This window comes from Oryctolagus cuniculus, chromosome 14 (assembly GCF_051225735.1).
Source record: "Oryctolagus cuniculus isolate XC-2025 breed Fujian yellow rabbit chromosome 14, ASM5122573v1, whole genome shotgun sequence".
Classification (NCBI taxonomy): domain Eukaryota; kingdom Metazoa; phylum Chordata; class Mammalia; order Lagomorpha; family Leporidae; genus Oryctolagus; species Oryctolagus cuniculus.
In genome coordinates this window covers 6,294,828-6,314,517 of record NC_142880.1, presented here as the reverse complement: position 1 = coordinate 6,314,517, position 19,690 = coordinate 6,294,828, and the positions used below count along the sequence as shown (strand labels likewise).

At 40.1% G+C, this 19,690-nt stretch overlaps 1 protein-coding gene across 21 annotated transcripts in view; it reads right to left on the bottom strand.

Moving 5' to 3' along the window:
• XRCC4 (X-ray repair cross complementing 4) overlaps positions 1 to 19,690 on the bottom strand; it is a 286,024-nt gene that overhangs the window by 223,056 nt on the left and 43,278 nt on the right. For all 21 annotated transcript variants that reach the window (XM_070056390.2, XM_070056397.2, XM_089312973.1 and 18 more), the window contains one exon: positions 14,121 to 14,296. In XM_070056390.2, coding sequence (XP_069912491.2) covers positions 14,121 to 14,296 — 176 coding nt within the window. The remainder of the gene's footprint in view (positions 1 to 14,120; positions 14,297 to 19,690) is intronic.

The following is a 19,690-nucleotide window of genomic DNA, read 5'->3' as shown; positions in this document are numbered from 1 at the left end:
CAGAGGGCTTCCATAGCCTTGGAAACTCATGACTGGTGCACAGGGAGATTACTGATGCCATAGACAGGAGTGTCAATTGGTAAAGTCAACAACAGGAGTCACTGTGCACTTACTCCTCATGTAGAATCTCTGTCCTTAATGTGCTGTGCATTGAGATTTAATGCTATAACGAGTACTCAAACAATATATTTCACTTTGTGTTTCTATGGGGGTGCAAACTGTTGAAATCTTTATTTAATGCATACTAAACTGATCCTCTGTAAAAAAAAAAAAAAAAAAGAAAAAAAAAGAAATTATCAACTCCCAACTTGACTCTCACTGGGATTAAACATGACAATAGGTCTGATCTGATTTCATCATCATTTAAAAAAAATCATCTATTATTTTTCACTTTATGTTTCTGTGTGGGAGCAAACTATTGAAATCCTTACTTAATGTATACTAAGCTGATCTTCTGTATATTAAGATAATCAAAAATGAATCTTGATGTGAATGGAAGGGGAGAGGGAGTGGGAAAGGGGAGGGTTGTGGGTGGGAGGGACGGTATGCGGGGGAAGCCATTGTAATCCATAAATCGTACTTTGGAAATTTATATTCATTAAATAAAAGTTAAAAATAAATAAATAAATAAATAATGAATTGAAAAAAAAAAGACACAAAAAATGGAAATTCATCCCACTCATGTAAGGACAAAAGCATAAAAATGGACATGTAACTAGGATTCATACAACTACAGACTTGGGAAATACAGATTTTTCTTTTTATTTATCAAAAAATACAAAAGTAAAAGAATTCTAACAAAATAATACCCATTCCAGTTAACAAATGGGCAAATGATCAGAAATGACCAACAAAACATGAAAAAAATGTTCATTAACACCAACCATCAGGGAAATGCAAATAAAAAGCACAATGAGGTGTTATGTCACTCCAGTCTAAATGGCTGTTATTAAAATGACAAAAAGTAACAAATCCTGGTGCTGATATGAAGAAAAGAAATCCCTTAATCACTGCTGGTAGAAATGCAAATGAGTACAGCCATTATAGATAATAGTATAGAAATTCCAAGAAAACCTAAAATCAGATCAGCCACCTGACCCAGCTACTTCACTTCCAGATACATATCAGGAGGAAACGAAAAGAAAAAAAAAAAGAATGAAATGAAATCAGCGTATGAAAGAGATACTTGTACTCAGTCACCAGTTTATTGCAGCACTACACACAATAGCCACAATACGGAATCAACCTAAGTAACGCTTAAGTAGAAAAGTAGATTAAGAAAACGCAGCATACATTTCATACTGAAACATGCAACCACAAAAATAAATGAAATCCCAAAATTTACAGCAAAATGAACGGAACTAGAGATCATTATGCTATATAAAATAAGAAATACTGTATGTTCTATCTCATTCTAGATTTACAAATAAATCAATTCCCATTTCCAATATAGTGATGAGGAGGGGTTGGAAAGAGAAGGAGTAGGAAGGACAAAGGGAGGTTGAATAATGGGCATCAATGTACAATCAGATAGAACAAAGATTGCTGGCATTCCACAGTGCAATGATCCGGCACTGGAGTCGACAGTAAAGAACTGGAAGAGAGGAGCTGGTAGGTTCCATACGTAATGAAAAGATAAAGAAATGGAAAGGGTAGTTGCTAGTTGTCTGGTTTGATGAGTGAATACTAGGCATATGTTTGCAAATATCATAGCATTACCCAATACAATTATACAAGTATTACATGTTCATCAAAAATATTTTTAAAAGATTTTTTTAAAAGAAAACGGGTGAGCATTTCACATGGTATCCACGACACCACATCCCGTATTGGCATGTTGGGTTTCAGTCACACCTCCACTGCTGACTCCGGTTTCCTGCTAATGGTGTGCATCCTGGGAGGCAGCAGGTGATGGCCCAGGTAGCTTGGCTTCTTGCTTCCTGACACCCACCTGAGAGACCGAGAATGGGTTCTGGCTCCTACCTCCAGCCTGGTCCAGCTCCAACTGTTCTGTGCATCAGGGATGCAGATAGGAACTCTCTCTCAATATCTGCCCCCAGCCCCAGCTGTGAACACTGAGAGGTGACTCTAATTTGAGCAGTATTTTTATAGTTCCTCCTGTAAACTGCCTAAATCCAGTATTTCTTGTACAGATAGTCACACTATACTGGATCCCCTCCAATCTCACCAACCAAAACATCTCAGAGCAATTATTAAACTACATGAGTAATTTAACATGAGTGAAGCCTTCTGTTAGACATTCATATACAAAATATGCATTTTAATGTCAATTTAATTAGCAACTACTTTATACATTTCTCCTACTAACATAGAATTATGTGTCATCATCATCATCATCATCAAAGTTCAGATAGTCCTAAAATGTTTTAAATATTTATTTGAAAGGTAGAGTTACAGGGACAGAGGGGGACAGAGGGAGAGAGAGGGAGAGGGAAAAGGAGTGGGAGGGAGAGAGAGACAGAGAGGGAGAGAGGTAGAGAGTCAGTCTTCTATCCTCTGGTTCACTCCCCAGATGGCCACAATGCCCAGAGCTGTGCCAATTCAAAGCCAGGAGCCAGGAGCTTCTTCCAGGTTTCCCACATGGGTTCAGGGACCCAAGTACTTGGGCCACCTTCCAGTGCTTTCCTAGGACAATAGCCTGGGAATCGAACCAGTGCCCATATGGGATGTTGGCACTGCAGGCAGTGGCTTTACCTGCTATGCCACAGTGTCAGCCCCCTAAAATGTTTCAGATAGGCTGACATTGTGCTGCAGGGGATTAAATTATCACCCCCAAATACCAGATCCTACCTGAGAGCTGTTGGTTCAAGTTCTGACTGCTCCAAGTCAGATCCAGCCCCCAACTACTGTCCCTGGAAAGGCAGTTAATGATGGCCCAGGTATTTGGGCCCCTTATACACATGTGGGGAACCCAAATGGAGTTTCAGGCTTCTGGGTTCAGCCTGGCCCAGCCCCGGCTGTTGCAGCCATTTAGGGAGTGTGCTAGGGGATGGAATGTCTTTTTATTTCTCTCCCTCTGTCTCTATCACTCTGCTTTTCACATAACATGAAATAAGGTAAAATAAAATAAATCTTTAAAAGGTTTTAGATCCCAATGATTGTCTCAATTGGTGTGTATTTATAATTTTGGATGGTAATAAATGAAAACCTAATTTTGAGGGATGCATTTAAGAAGTATAACTTGGAAAGTGTTTACAAGGTGAAATAAATATAACAAAGCCAATTAACATGTCCATCACAGCACAGTTGCCTTTCTGTGTACATGTGGTAAGAATATACCAGATCCAAACTGCATTATATGTAGTACAGTATTGCTTCCTACAGTTTCCATCATACACAGTAGATCTCCAGGTCTTGTGGGTCTGATTCTTGACAGAATTTCATAATAAACATTTCCTTTAGATAAAAAAGAAATGCATATTTAAGAAAACAAATAACTGAACATAATTCAATTAAACTTAGAATGAAGACTACAGGTCTTCATGATTTCAGAAGTAGATTTTACAAGACTAATTTAGGGGCTGGCACTATGGCACAGTGGATTGAAGCCTCAGCCTGCAGTGCCAGCATCCCTATGGGCGCCAGTCCCAGTCTCAGCTGCTCCACTTCCGATCCAGCTCTCCGCTGTGGCCAGGGAAAGCAGTAGCACATGGCCCAACTTCTTGGGCCTCTACAGCCACGTGGGAGACCCAGAAGAAGTTCCTGGCTTCAGATCAGCTCAGATCTGGCCAGTGCACTCATCTGGGGAGCGAACCAATGGAATGGAAGACTTCTCTCTGGCTCTACCTCTCTCTGTAACTTTCAAATAAATAAAATAAACCTTTAAAAAAAAGGATTAAGTAAAAAATTGTTTCTTGCAGTAATTTAATCAGTATTATAAATGCAGGTGACCTAAAAGAATTCTGAAAAACTGAAACTCCCATTTGAAACTATCAAAGAAACAGAATCACCTTACACGCTTTATCATTAACAGATTTAATTTCAAATGATGGTAACTTAATGACTATAATGGCTTTTCTTTTTCTTTTCTTTTTTTTTTTTTTTTTTTTTTTTAAAGATTTAGTTACTTGAAAGGCAGAGATACAGAGAGAATGGGACAGACAGAGACAGATCTTCCATCTTCTGATTCACTCCCCAGAAGGCTGCAACAGCCAGGGCTGGACCAGGCTGAAGCCAGGAACCAGGAACTCCATCTGGGTCTCCCACATGGATGGCAGGGGTCCAGGCACTTGGGCCATCTTCCACTCCTTTTCCAGGTGCATTAGCAGGGAGTTGGACCGAAATGGAGCAGCTGGGACATGAATCAACACCCATATGGGATGCACGCACAGCAGGTGGTGGCTTTACCTGCTAAGCCACAACGCCTGCCCCAGCTGGTTTTCTTAAAGCTAGAAAGTTACAGGAAGACAGAAAGTCCAAAACAAAAGTAAACAATGAGAAGCATCACAACTACTTACTCAGGTGTCCTGATCATTCATTTCTGAGCATAAATGTCTTACGTGTTTTGAAAGAACACGGTATCTAGAAGACTATGCCATCTGAACAGTGTTAGGAAGGCAAAAAAGTTCTCAACTTTTAGAAGCTTCTGCAAGGGCAAAATTAGCAACTAATCTACAAGGGTACTTTAAAAAGTATGTAGAAAACAGAATTAAAACATGTTGATTTTGGTGCTAAAAATTTTAAAGACATGCAGAATTTATTCATGACATGAATTTCCCATCAATTCCTGGATTCCGCCTGGCCTGGCACTACTACAGTCATTTGGGGACTGTAGCAAGGGATGGAAAATATCTATCTATCTATCTATCTATCTATGAATCTATCTCTCCCACCCCTCCTCTCTAGGGGATGGAAGATCGCTCTCTATCTCTGTTCCTCCCTCCCAGGAAGTCTTTCAAATAAACAAATGATTCTGTTTAAAACAAAAAAAAAAAGGAGGAAGAGGAGGAAGAGATGAGGAGGAAGAGGAGGAGGAGGACGAGGATGACGACAAAGAAGAGAAGAACAACAAAATGCAGAAGGGGAACTCTGTCCACTATCTCAGCCCTAAGTAGATAAGGTAGAGGCCCTCCTGCTCCTGGCGTGTGCTGTGGCTCTGGAAGTCGTGGGCATAGCCTTATCACCCATGTTTACCCTGCACTAGCACCCTCCTGGTCACCACCACACACACTCACCATGACCAAGCAAGGAAGAGCAGAGATTTTAAAGCTACCATTATCAATAATTAAATAACATGTAAATGGCCTAAAATCAAAAATTAAAACTGCCAGATTAGATTAAGAAAGACTCAATTATATACTTCTTTTAAAATTTTAAACATAAAAAAACAGTTGAAAGCAAAGGATAGGAAAAGATATATTACACTAGTGCCGAGCAAAGAAAAGCTGGAGTAGTACTAATATCTAATAAAATAGAACTTAGATCAAAGAATATTTTAAAAAATCAGTCCTTTCATAATGATAAAATGGGTCAACTCATTAAAAGGATATGGCAAAGCTTAACGTTTTACAACTAATAACAAAGATTCAAAACACATGATGGAATATCTGATATTACTTCACGGAAAAGTAAACAGTTACATGATTGCGGTTGCAGATTTTAACACATTCTCATTTATTTGTAGAAGCAGAGAACACGCAAGAACATAGAAAACTCAAATAACAGCATCGACCACCTTGATTTAATTAATCTTGAGTAGAACAAATATTTCTTTCCAGTGCACACAGAACCTGAAAGAGGCAGACCGTATTTAGGGCCACAATCAAAATTGGGGTATGTTTAAAAGATTTCAGGTCATAGAAGGTTTTCCAACAACACAGAACTAAATTAAAAACCACTGACAGAACGATGTCTGAAACATCCAAAAGCAAAATAAAAACTAAGCTACACATTGCTGTAAAATGTAAGGATATAAATGGAAACCAAAGGGAAATAGAAGATAGTTTCAAAAACACAACGTTCTAAACATTTGTGGAATCTAGCCTTAACTGTGCCTGGAGGAAATTTAGAACCTAAAATGCCTACATGAGGGAAAGAAAGAAGGTTTCAGGTTCACGACCTCCAAGTGACCCATGACACAAAATGTATAAGAATTGCATATTTTTTTAAATTTTTTATTTATTTTTTGACAGGCAGAGTGGACAGTGAGAGAGAGAGACAGACAGAAAGGTCTTCCTTTTGCTGTTGGTTCACCCTCCAATGGCCGCCGCAGTCGGCACGCTGCAGCCGGTGCATTGCGCTGATCCGAAGGCAGGATTGCATTTTGAAAAGTCCATAATTGCTGAGTTATCAAACAGACACACAACTGAAGTGCTAGCCCTCGGCTCCTTGACATTTGTTGTATGGAAGCCTGTCCAGTGCACTGGCGGGCACTGAGCAGCACCCACTGGACAGCAGTAGCTTCCACAGAACAGAACAATTAAAACCATCTCTAGACATCACTAAATGCCCCCGACCATGCCACATTTCCCCTAGTTGTGAAACACTGAACTACACAGAGTAATGTACTTTGTATTGGTCAGAAAATCCTACATTAGGGACTGGCACGGTTGCACAGCAGGTTAAGGGGCTACGTGAGATGCCAGCATCCCTTACCAAAGTGCCTGTAGAGCCCTGAAATCCAGCTCGCTGCTAGTGGCCTGGGAAAAGCAGAAGATGGCCCAAGTGTTAGTGCCCCTGCCACCTACTTGGGAGCCAGATGAAACTCCTGGCTTCCAACTGGCCAAGCACTGGCCATCTCAGCCTTCTTGAGGAATGAAGCAATGGACAGAAGATCTCCCTGTCTGTCTCTGTCTCTCTCTAACTGACTTTTAACTAAATAAATAAATCTTTTTCAAGAGTCCTGGCTCAGTGCTTCTGATCAAGCTTCCTGCTAATGTATCTGAGAAGGCAGCAGATGATGCCTCAAGTCCTTCGGCCCCTGTCACTCGAATAGATGGAGTTCCTGGCTCCTGGCATTAGTCTGGTCCTGCCCTGGCAGCCATTTGGGGAGTACACCAGAGAATGGAAGATTCCACCCCCCTCCTGTGTGTGTGTGTGTGTGTGTGTGTGATTCTGTCTTTCAAATACAATAAATAAATCTTCTGCAAAATGTTTTAGAAAGACTCAACATTGTTGGGATGACAATTCAATGGATACAATGCATTCTCAACAAAAATCCCTGTAGTCCTGTTGAAACTGACAAATTCTAGATCCCATTAAAATCTCTGAAGGACAAAGGATATGCAAAGCAACTTAGAAAAGGAACAAAGTTGAAGGACTTAAAATATCTGATTCCAAGTCTTAATATAAGCCTAAAAATCAAGACAGTCTGAGGTTGGCACAGAGATAAACCCATCAGTGGAGCAGCACAGAGTTCAAATGTAGATCCAAAGACACATAGTTAATTAAATCTAAACAGAGAGCAAAGAGAATGCAGTGACAATCCAACAAACGGTGCTAGAATGATGAGCTACTTCCTACTTCTGTGCCCACGTTGCTTTATTCCTGAACACTCACAGAGTAACAGACAATTATGATTTCACAACTGAGATATTTCCTAGATGAAACCATTGTTAAATCAAAGCACGGTGATATGACAGAAGAAAAATGAGTCTGCAAACACAAAAGGGTATAATTTAAAATTAATAATTTTGTTTGTAAAGGAGCAATTCTAAAGTCCCTTCAGTGGCTTACCTAGAAAATAGTCTTTGCAAAAGACTTTTATTCAACTTATGTTACTGATTTAGTTTCCACAGTCCAAAACAGTAAGGAAATTGTAAAGCATTTAGTATAAAATGGCACTTGTACACAAATGCTTTTATCATCGAAATAAAGAATATTTTGGTTTCTTTTTCAGAGAATCAAACAAAAGGTTTGCAACCCAGACTCCCACAAACCTGAAAGTCATTATTGTTCTTGACAAAGTCTTTGGCAGAGCACCACAATAAATGCTACAATTCTGATATTTCATCTGGAAATGGCCCTTTGAATTCAGAGTCCTCCAAACCACAGGGACACATGGCAATAATATAGGATTCTAGACTGCTGTCTTTAAAAACAGTGCTGCCTGGTGTTTTTGGCTAACTTATTTTACCTCATTTTCATACATCTGAGAAATGTAAGTTGAATAAATGTAAGAAGGCTGTTTGAACTGGAATGAATTTTCCACATAAATAAATAAATAAACACACAATAATTGCAACATATGTTGAGATACAGAGTAGCCAGTACATAGCTATGTGATGTGGCACTTTCAAACCAAAATACACTGAAACAAATAATTGTAATGAAAGCATTGGAGAAATACCACTGCAACAGTAAACATGAGCCCTTCTGAATGACAAATGCCTCATTCTTTCCTGAATGTCCAAAGACTGCTTAGCTATCCCTCAATACCCAACTTCCCCTCTAGCTACAGAAATGGAAAATTCTATGCGCTAGTCATGGCTGAAGATACACATTTCAATGATTCCCTTGCAGCTAGATGAGGCCATGTGACTAAGGTCTGCACAATGGAGTCTGAGCAAAAGGGAAGGATGCAATTCAGATGTGATGGCCTTAAATGTAAAGACACCCGTTCTTTTCTTTCTCTTAAACTGAGTCCTACTGCCTAAAAGGTGAGCAAAATGAATGAGTCTAGAGAAGCCTTTGTACATATGAGATTAAAACATGGCTACCGTGAAAAGTGAGAAAGCACCATGATCAAGGAAGCCCGAGTCTCCGACATCTAAAAGTCATCACGTACATCCAAGATGGCCCATGCACCTGCTTACTTGAGAGCAAAACGAACCTCCATGGTTTTTAAGCAGCCATATTTTCAGCCCAAATTATATCCCAATCCACTATTTCATGGCAAGTGCATCCACGCACACAGAAATCATGTTTCATTTTCCTTGAGACCTCATGGCTATCCTTCAAGAGGGCTACTTTTAAAAATACACAACTGTTTGTTAGCTGACCTGGAATGAATCTAAGAAATTACTTTACATCTGTACAGACAAGAATTTAATCACAACTAAGTTAAATGATAAGCACAAGGTTAATTTTATCAAAAGTCTTTTTTATTGTCCATGAATGAACGTCTGTCTTAAAAAAGCAGAGTGAATAAGAGAGCAGAAAATAAACAGACAAAATAATAAGAGGGGCCAGCACAGTGGCGGGGAGGATTAACCCACTGCTTGTGACACCAGTGTCCCATGTGGGAGAGCCAGTTCCAGTCTCTGTGGATTCAGTTCCAATCCAGCAACCTGCCAACGCACCTGAGAAAGCAGCAGAAGATGGCTCAAGTACTTGGAACCATAGGAAACACCGACAGAGTTCCACGTTGCTGGCTCCTGACATCTTCCCAGCTGTGGGCATTTGGGTCACTTGGAGAGTGAAAAAGCAGATGGTAGATCTCTGACACTCTGCCTTTCAAACAAACAAATCTTTTATAATGCAGGAAGAATGCATTATGAAGATGTGTTATTGGCATCACACAGTATAGACTGCAGCATCAGCAGACTTGCACAGGTAGAGGCAAAACAGTGACATAAACTACGTGAATGCTTCCTGCATGACTGACAGTACACCTGGTGGAGAAACAAGTCCCAAAACCTAGCACTAGACCACGCTGATGGCCAGAGCCAGCTACTGCTGGCTCAAGAGCACCAAGGCAGGGAAGGCACAGGGCTTCTTAGGCACAGAGAGACAGAGCTAGCGTCGAGCTGGGCACTCAATGTTAACTAAACATTGAGCAGCGGAAATGAGTAGGTTATTCAAAAAAATTACAACTGGAAAAAAATATGAAATTTTGGGCATCTGGAGCACCACAGGAATCACATATTTTATGTGGACCTATTCCCCCTCCAAAAAATGAGTATAAACCTCGATAGATAAGTTATACATTAAAAACATTTCACTGCATCAGAAAGTGACAATTTTTCCACTCAAACAAAACAATTCAAAAGAAGCAATTCTTTTAATGTAAAAAAGCAGTGGTTATATCCTTTTTCTAAACAAAAAGGAACCGGAAAAGAGAATTTGGTCCAAATTTAAACAATGCTTATATGGCAGGGATGTTGAAATGTCCAAATTGGGCAGTTATCTTCGACACACGAGACCTATCACAGCTGTTGAACCAATGCCCAGACACCCAGACCCTCAGAGGAGTGAGTCTGATTGCAAGTGTGCTCAGAACACACGGAACGCGCCCTTGGCCACATGACAGCAACTTCACGTCGGGAGCCAACAGAACTCTGCTTTCCGAGTCGAAATCTTCCTCAGTCTTTTCCTTCTTCAGAGGTTAGGAGGTCATTCTGGCAACCATCAGATGTCTGTCTGTATCATCAAGCAGACGATTGCAAACTCCTGTTCAATTTTTAGGTCTTCCAAGCACAATTAGTTTTAAAAAGCTCCTGCTATGTTTCCAATTGTCCACAGAGCTCTTGCCAGCAGATGAATTTATAAGATATGGCCACTCTGAAACCAGCACGCAGATCACATCCGGAGTGTGGGAAGACTCCCATGGCACTTTCGCCAGAAAATTTGTGATTTTTCAGCTGTGTCCACGATGCTGACCATATCATTGAATGGATTTACCTCATTTAAATACCCAAAACTATCTCTCCAGTAAGCTGTGCCAGGAATAAACTCCTCCTTGTCAAACTGTTCAAAGAGTAGTCTATGTTCCTTTGTTCCTAAATCTGTATATATGAAACACATGAAATGTATAACTTAAATAAAATTTTAAAAAGACAAAGAAAAAAAAGAATAGTGTTTCTTTTCTCATAACAGAATAAATGAATGAATGAATACAGAGCCAGCTATCTAAACTTCAGTCTATGGCCTTAAGACATTCTTGGAACAAACACACTGTGCATGACTGGGAATCCTTAAGCTTGCTTCCATTTCCTGTGAAAACCTGTTGAAAAGGTAGTCGTTCAAGGTCCTGTCTCTGATAAAGCTGATCAGTTTCAAGTTGTTAAGAAGTCTTTCAGGATTACCATCAGTATTCGATACCAACACATGCCGAGCCAACTATAAAAGTCACGCACTGTAACGACTCGGAGTTCTTTCTTTACACAAATTGCAAACCCAGATGTAATGCCAGCCATGGCAAGAGCTCCAGCCGTAACCACCACAGGACCCAAACCCGACTTCACCAAGGCAAAGACATGTCAGGTAGGAGGGATGGGGAAAGGGAGATTAACACATCCTAGGTTGTATGTGTTAGGAAAAAGTAGGTCTGGTTTTCTGTTGTGTAGTAGGGTGACTACAATGATAATGCAGCATGCATTTTTTTAAAAAAGAAAAAGTTACACAACATGATTTTTAAAGTTTTCACCATAAAGAAATGATAAGTTGGGCCGGCGCTGCAGTTCACTAGGCTAATCCTCTGCCTTGCGGCACCGGCACACAGGGTTCTAGTCCCGGTCGGGGCGCTGGATTCTGTCCTGGTTGCCCCTCTTCCAGGACCGCTTTCTGCTGTGGCCAGGGAGTGCAGTGGAGGATGGCCCAGGTGCTTGGGCCCTGCACCCCATGGGAGACCAGGAGAAGCACCTGGCTCCTGCCATCGGATCAGCGTGGTGCGCCGGCCGCAGCGCGCCGGCCACGGAGGCCGTTGGAGTGTGAACCAACGGCAAAAGACCTTTCTCTCTGTCTCTCTCTCTCACTGTCCACTCTGCCTGTCAAAAAATTTAAAAAAATTAAAAAAAAGATTAAAAAAAAAAGAAATGATAAGTGCTCATAGATTTCTTTGAATTGATTTGAATGTTATAAGATTTATACCCATATTGAAACATCACATGGTACTCCATAAATCTGTACAATTTTTTGCATGTCAATTAAAAATAAATAATGTGAAGAAAATTACAAATCCAGTTAATATTAACAATTTAAGAGATTAGAAAGAAATTATCCAGTAAAATCAACAAAGAATGAAAAAATTATAAAGGTTAAATGAACTATTATAAAAATAGATGTACTTAATTAAAACTGATGACTTCTTCAAAAACATTGCTGCTGGGCAGTTATGCATGGGTTGGGAAAGACTGTATATGGCAAATATCTACTTTCTTCCCACTCAGTTTTCTGTAAGCCCAAAACTGCACAAAAATAAAGTTTATTCACTTTTTTTTTTTTTTTTTTTTTTTTTTTTTTTTTTTGACAGGCAGAGTGGACAGTGTGAGAGAGAGACAGAGAGAAAGGTCTTCCTTTTTGCCGTTGGTTCACCCTCCAATGGCCGCCACTGCAGCCGGCGCACCGCGCTGATCCGATGGCAGGAGCCAGGATCCAGGTGCTTTTCCTGGTCTCCCATGGGGTGCAGGGCCCAAGCACCTGGGCCATCCTCCACTGCACTCCCTGGCCATAGCAGAGAGCTGGCCTGGAAGAGGGGCAACCGGGACAGAATCCGGCGCCCTGACCGGGACTAGAACCCGGTGTGCCGGCGCCGCAAGGCGGAGGATTAGCCTATTGAGCCACGGCGCCGGCTAAGTTTATTCACTTTTAATAAATATTTAAAAAGTTTCAGCTTTCTGACAGGTACCTCAAAAACATGGAATGTATTATGCATCAATTTATAGAAAACAGATGAAAACCAAGGGTTACTGCACAAACTAATGCTAACTGTCACACACAAAAGCTTGCTGAATGGGACATGGTATCACTCCCAATCTGACAACATCTATTTCAAAATACTAGAACAGACGGCAGTTCTGTAGGGTATAATGTCTAATCGATCTTGGGCCCCAGAAAAGAATGCTTGTAATAAATTTTACAAAATGTTAGTAGCTACTTAAAACCTTCCTACTTCATTGATTTTAAATTAGCATCTTCAGGATCACGGTATATTGAAATTTACATAAACTGCTTGCTAATTAGAAAAAGTATAAGTAGAAATAGAAATTACTAAAGCCACTCATTTGTATTATACTCTATCTGATCATCTGTAGTTGAAAATAAGAATTCTACATGTTTCTTGGAATATTTCTCTGACAAAATCTCTTTCATCATTCTGAAGAGGCAGTTTTTAAAGAATTTTTAGTTTAGCTCCAACACAAATTCTCAGTAACTTGGGGTTTGACACAGCATTTAAGATGTCCACATCCTACACTGGAGTACCTGGGTTTAATTCCTGCTACTAAGAACTCTGGCCAGTAGCACTGATGGCTCAAGTCACGGGGATCCTGTCACCCACACAGGAGTCCTGAGTTGAGTTCCCAGTCCAGCTTCAGTAACGGCCTCAGCCCAGACTTGATCATCTTGAGCATTTGGGGAGTGAACCAGTGCATGTTACTGTGCGCAGTCTCTCTCTCTCTCTCTCTCTCTCTCTCTCTCTCTCTCTCTCAGACACACACACACACATACAAATCACTCTCAATATATCATTTTTCTGTAATCTTTATGTTGTAAAGATCTCCCTCTCTTTCTTATATTATAACTCTCATGTGTTTCTGACATGCCACTGTCAAAAATACAAACCATTTACTCTCTAACCAACTGAAGTAAAATATCCAAACAAAAGCATGACAGTTTTAAACAAATAAACCACCCCTTAATCTGAATTGGTGCAGGAAGTGAACAGAATGAGCAGCAGATCTTGTCTGCAAAGCATATAAGCTTTGGAGAGCCTGGACTGAAATTCTTCCTTTCTACTTTAGCATTTCTAAATGTGATGACATAAAGTACCTTTGATGCCTAATTATATTCTAATACTTAAGTATACCATTTTGTAATTCCAAATACAGTGGAATAAGGGAGAAAATAAGATGTAATTATTAAATATCCAAAGGTAAATATATTATTTTCTTTCTTAAAATTAGTATCTACCCAAACTTACTTTAAAAAAAAAAAAAACAAACTTGTCACAGTGGCCTAATACTTCTGCTTCTATTTTGTTCGAAATTGTTCATCCATGTAATTGTCAGGTAAACATTGTAAACAGACATTTTCCAATGGCGATTTTTCACAGTTCAGTAATGTAAAGCACTTAATGACTTTAACTGGGACTCAGCTTCCACGCTGGAAACCAAGTACTTTTCAGTCTACTGGGAATAACGTGCTAATTACTTAAATATTAAACATAATTCCATACTAGTGGTCTTCTTACCACTCACGACACTAAGGAAAGTTTTACTTACTGAGACATCTTTCAGCTTTTTCTCAAAGGAGAAATGACAGGACTCTTGAGAAAAATTAAACTTGTATGCATCGGCTGGCCCTGCTTCAGACACCAGGGCTCTCTTCAGTTCATCGACATACTTTTCTTTTTCCATGGCCATGTCATCAGCTTCCTGGGTAATCTCTGTTTCAGAAACTAATAGGAAACATTAGTTAGAAGTCTTTAAGTGAAAAATTGTCTAGCCAAAGAAACTATTTGCAAATATCTGAATGTTTAAAATGTATTTAAGATCATTATATGCTTTCTTGGAGTATTCTTTTTTTTTTTTTAATTTATTTACTTATTTATTTGAAAGGCAGAGATAAAAGAGGGAGTGGGGGGTGAGAGAGGGAGAGATCAATCTTCCATCGCTGGTTCACTCCCCAAATGGCCAAAATAGCTCGGGTAGGCCAGGCCAAAGCCAGGAGCTTCTTCTGGGTCTCTCACATGGGTGCAGGGGCCCAAGCAGTTGGGCCATCTTCCACTGCTTTCCCAGGTGCATTAGCAAGGAGCTGGATCAGAGGTAGAGCGGCAGGCACTTGAGCAGGTGCCCACCTAGGATGTCCGCACTGCAGGCAGAGGCCTAACCTTCTGTATTCTGTTTCTTCTTTCTGCTGATGTGTTCTCCTTCCAATCTGTTTCTTCTCATGCTTGTAATGTTTAGCCCTGCTCTCCCCTCTCCCCACAGAGGTAAGGGTGTGGGTAGAAGCAGTCTTAAGGGTAGCATACTTGGTCTTTCTTGGAGTTTTATGGGTTTTATCAGTTCTAGACAGTTTTGAAAGTTAATTTCTTAACTTACTGTTTATAATTGAGGCAAAGCACTCAATTTTAAACTCCTACCCATACATAATAGAAGCTTGGGATTATGATCTTGGGGGATTTTTGTTCATTCATGGTCAGATTTTATGCTGCACCCCAAGTGAGGGAACGGTATTGTTAATATTATTTCATTATCAGCATAACTCTTCCAGGCTCTTTTCTTTACAGTGAGAGCTCCTTGTTTAACTCCTGAAGAAGTCTGGAGCCCTAACATTCCACCATGGCTCAACCATTGCACTCAGTCACACAGACATGCACTGAGTTCAGATACTACATGAATCTATAACTGAACTTAAGTCACTGTCAACAGTTGGATTGTTAACATCTCTTCAAACGTGGCATCTGAAGTTTCCCTAACCTACACTCAAAAGTGACAATGTTATCCGCGCATCTGTTTGCTTCCAAATGTACGGAAGTCCAAGACTTACAGGTGGGTGTAGCAGCACAGGTTCTCAACCTGCAACATGCCGTATCAGACTGTCTGCGGTTGAGTCTGGCAACTCTTCCAATCCATCTCCCTGCCAACGCACCAGAGAGGTACCAGGGGATGACTCCAGCACTTACGTCTGCCACCAACATCAGAAACCCAGGTTCTCCAGTTCCAGGCCTGGGCCTGGTCTACGCCTGCTGTTTGGGCATTTGGGGAGAGTGAACCAGTGCCTAGAAGATCTCTCTCTCTTCGCCCCTGCCTCTGTCTTTGACACTCTGCCTTTCAAACAAAGAAATAAATATTTTTCAAAAATCCTAAAATGACAAGATTTAATCTAACATTTGTTTGGAATGTGTGTGCAGTGTGGTGATTTCCTCCGCCAGTTTAGGCTATGACCATGCTGAAAGACCCATACAGTTCTGTACTCATATTTTTATACTTGCGGGTAGCATTTGCCTATTTTATTCATCACTTAAATATATAATTTTCATTTTGTAACACAGAAAACTGAGACTGAGAGACAACGAAATGGTTTGAGATCATTGAGTTGTTAAGTGAAAAAACTGGTTTGAGATGAGGTAGAGAATTGGGACAATGGCTGAATTATTACCTGCCATGATTTTGAAAAACATGGGATACCAGGAATCTTGATTAAAGAATCCCTACAATACAGTACACCTTCCCATCCCTTAGATCAGGATGGTTGCAGGTATCTGGAAGTCCCTGGAGAGAAAATGAGGATCTCAGAATGACCCTGGCCAGTTTCTTTTTATTACAAAGCCCTGATGATGAAATATGATTTTTATCTGCAGTGGAACATTTGACGGAGGTAAAACTAAAAACACGTTATATTCCTTCAGGATTTTACAGCTTCTAAAGCACTTTCACTATTTTCTGTCTCTAAAGCACATTCATGTTTAATATGATCATCACTATCAAACCTATGACCTTTCAAGCAAGCTGTAACCCTGCTCAAAAAACAAGAAGGCCACGTACTTCCTAGACAATCTCCTAATAATACATTTGCACTATTTTTTGAATTTTTATTTATTTGTATTCATTTAGAAAGGCAGAAAGAGAGAGGGAGGAAAGAGATCTTCCATTCACTGGTTCACTCCCAAATGCCCACAAAAACGACACCGAAGGTTTGAGTCCAGAACTCATCCAGGTACCCCAGGTTCATGTCAGGGACCAAATTCTTGAGTCGTCATCTGCTGCCTCCCAGGGAACACACTAACAGGAAGCGGTACTAGACGCCAAGTAATCAGGACTTAAGCCAGGGACTCCGATATGGGATGTAGCTGTCCCAAGTAGTGACTTAACCACTACACAAAATGCCTACCCTGCACCGTTTAAAAAGTTACACATTAGTGCTCGCTTCGGCAGCACATATACTAAAAAGTTACACATTATTTCACAGAGAAATGAGAAAAAAAATCTCCGGAAGTTTTCTTTAATTAAGCTACACAGAATCTTAGAAGAAAACACAAAAGATGACTCAGTATCTACTGCTAACAAATCTGTTAGATGCAGTCTAAATTTCTTAAGAGTGAAAACACACCTATCTGAAAATACTCAACCAGAATTCCTTCATTTAATATACAAAAAATATTGGCTATGGATGTGCAGGCATTATTTATTTATTCTAGGAATGCGGGAAACAACAGATATCAGTTGTCAGAGACAAAAATGTCCGTCTTGTGGAGCCTTCAAGTGTGAACATCTGAATGTTGCAGACGCCATCTTAGATCCCACCTTAGTTATCCCCTTGGCTCCTCCCTTTATGGAGGCTATGCTTCTTACCATACAAAATCTAATTTTTCAGATAGAAAAACAAATAAAATGAATCTATCTTTCTACTTAAACTACCTGTTTTAAGTTATGTAACAAATTAATTTATCAATTCTAAAAAAATGTATTTGGATACTTCCTGTAAACGTGAATGTCAAAACCTGTCTATTCAGAACTTCAACCCTGGAACAAGGACTTGGTCATCAGTTTTGGATTTTGTGGCTAAGAACATATGGAAGAAGCACAGCTGCAAGCATTCATGTCCATAAAATATCAGTGCCCAGGAATAAAAGCAATGGAAATAATGAAATTCAGCAAGAATGCAGCTGAACCATTCATAATAAGGCGTGAAAGGTGAGCAGGCCAACATAACCAAAAACTAGGAACTACTTTCAGCCTGGGCCCAGAAAGCATCGCACTAACTCAGCGTGAGGGTGCATGAAGACCTGGGAACAAAAGAAGACGCCTGCATAATGTGAGCCAAAGACTGCACCCTCCTCAGGTTCCGCCAGAGCTCAGGTCACGGCAGCTTTGCCAACACAGCAGTCTTACCAGTATCACATCCTCAACCCACTGGACTGCCTCATTTATTAAAGATCCTTCTTCCAGTGAGCTGTCACATTATTTCCATACAGGTCAGCAAATACCTATCTATGTATAGGACAATTCTAAGTACAACTAACTGTTTAATGATAAAATAATTAAGAGTTTAATTTATTTTTCAATAATCTCAAGAGGCGGATAAGTTCCTTACTTCCGACAGCAATTTTCATAACAGTCATTGATCATTACCCCACTTTGCAATTTAACCCTTTGAGAGAACCCTCTGTAATACTGAAGTGATGACAGGCCACATGAAAATTAGACCCACAAATCACTCATTAGATAAAGCATTGCTAATGGGAAAGAAATCGGTGAGTTCAGTGTGTGGGAGGTTAAAAGGAACCCCACATCCTTTTAATTTCACTAAGCTGAAAAGAAAAAAAAATTATCCAAATTGAAGGTTGCAGCAATCAAAAAGCTGCACGAAAAAACAGGATGAGGTATAGGAAGGAAATTCATTTTCATGTTTCAATTATTTAATTGTTTCAATGTTCTTACTCACATTATTGTCTATCTGTAAAGCACCAAATTACTTTTTATGTAATGACTTAACTAAACATGGACATATGTTATTTGCTTTAATACTTTATACCTGATGTTTAAACAAGAAAAGAGGAATGAATAATGAAAGGCATAAGCATATGTGAGATATCAAACTGTATTAGAGATCTTTCAAAATAAAATGACCATATAGTGATTTCTGTTTGAAAGCTTGTTCACTACTAGAAGCCAAAATGTTAACAAGCCACAAAAGAATGCACAAGTTTGGTATCAAATTTTTGTCACACTAAATCCCATTAACTGGAAAACAAATGGTAGAATGTAGTACATTTGTGATTAATGTCAGCATTAAAGAAATATGAAACTGGAGTTTCTATTCAAAACCATGCAAACTCTAAAATGAACAGTTCTTGTTCGTAACTGGTTTTATTTATTTGAGACATTATTCTACTCTTCCAATCAAAAAGCATTCACTGAGCGTGCCATGTCCTAGTGTTTGTCTAGATCCGAACAAGTGATGGACAGATCGCATGGGTCTCCCCCTCTCCATGTATATCCCTAGGATCCAGACAAACAACACTCATGTTGATAGCATTAACTGTGGCACAGTAGATCAGGCAAGACTAATGGCACCAGAAGCCCATATGGGTTCCGTTTTGACTCCCAGTGCTCACTTCTAATCCAGTCCCCTGCGGAAGCGCCTGGGCCTGTGACATCCATGTGGGAGACATGGGTGGAGTCCCTGGCTCCTGGCTGTGGCCTAGCCCAGCCCTGGCTGTTGCAGCCATTCGGGTAGTGAACCAACAAACAGACAATCTCTCTCTCAATAAATAAATCTTTAAAAAAAAAAAAAAAAAGAGGAAAGAGAACTGCCAGCCCACTGTATAGGACATAACCCAAGTGTTCTGTAAGTGTAAAGTTAAATTTCTGATGGAAAGTTAGATTATTATTCTCCCCTAAACTTTGATGATAAGACAATTTTAACAATACACTACTATGAGTTTGCCTTGGGAAAGGAGGCTCACTGAGCAGACCAGAAAGTAACCTCTTCCTCTGGTAATGAAGGGTCCGGAAGCTCCTCAAGACCATCTGACCATGACTTACTATTCCAAACTCACCATCTGCCAGCTAGAAATACCCAAGTGATAAACACAGTACTGCTTACACGCAAGCCACCATGCCACCCAAGACCCGCCTCCCTGGCAGTGCCGTCAGACTGCTCCTCTCTCCCCAAAGACCAGCTTTACTCAATACCGTAGGTTTGAGCCCAATGCACGTCTTCAGACTAGAACAAGAGCTGCCACGTCCCTTCTGCAACAGGCACAGAGCTACACACCTGATCTGTACCAACCAACCAACAACTGAGTTCTCCTACATGGAAGTTTTCAGCTTAGGGGTTGGCCTTG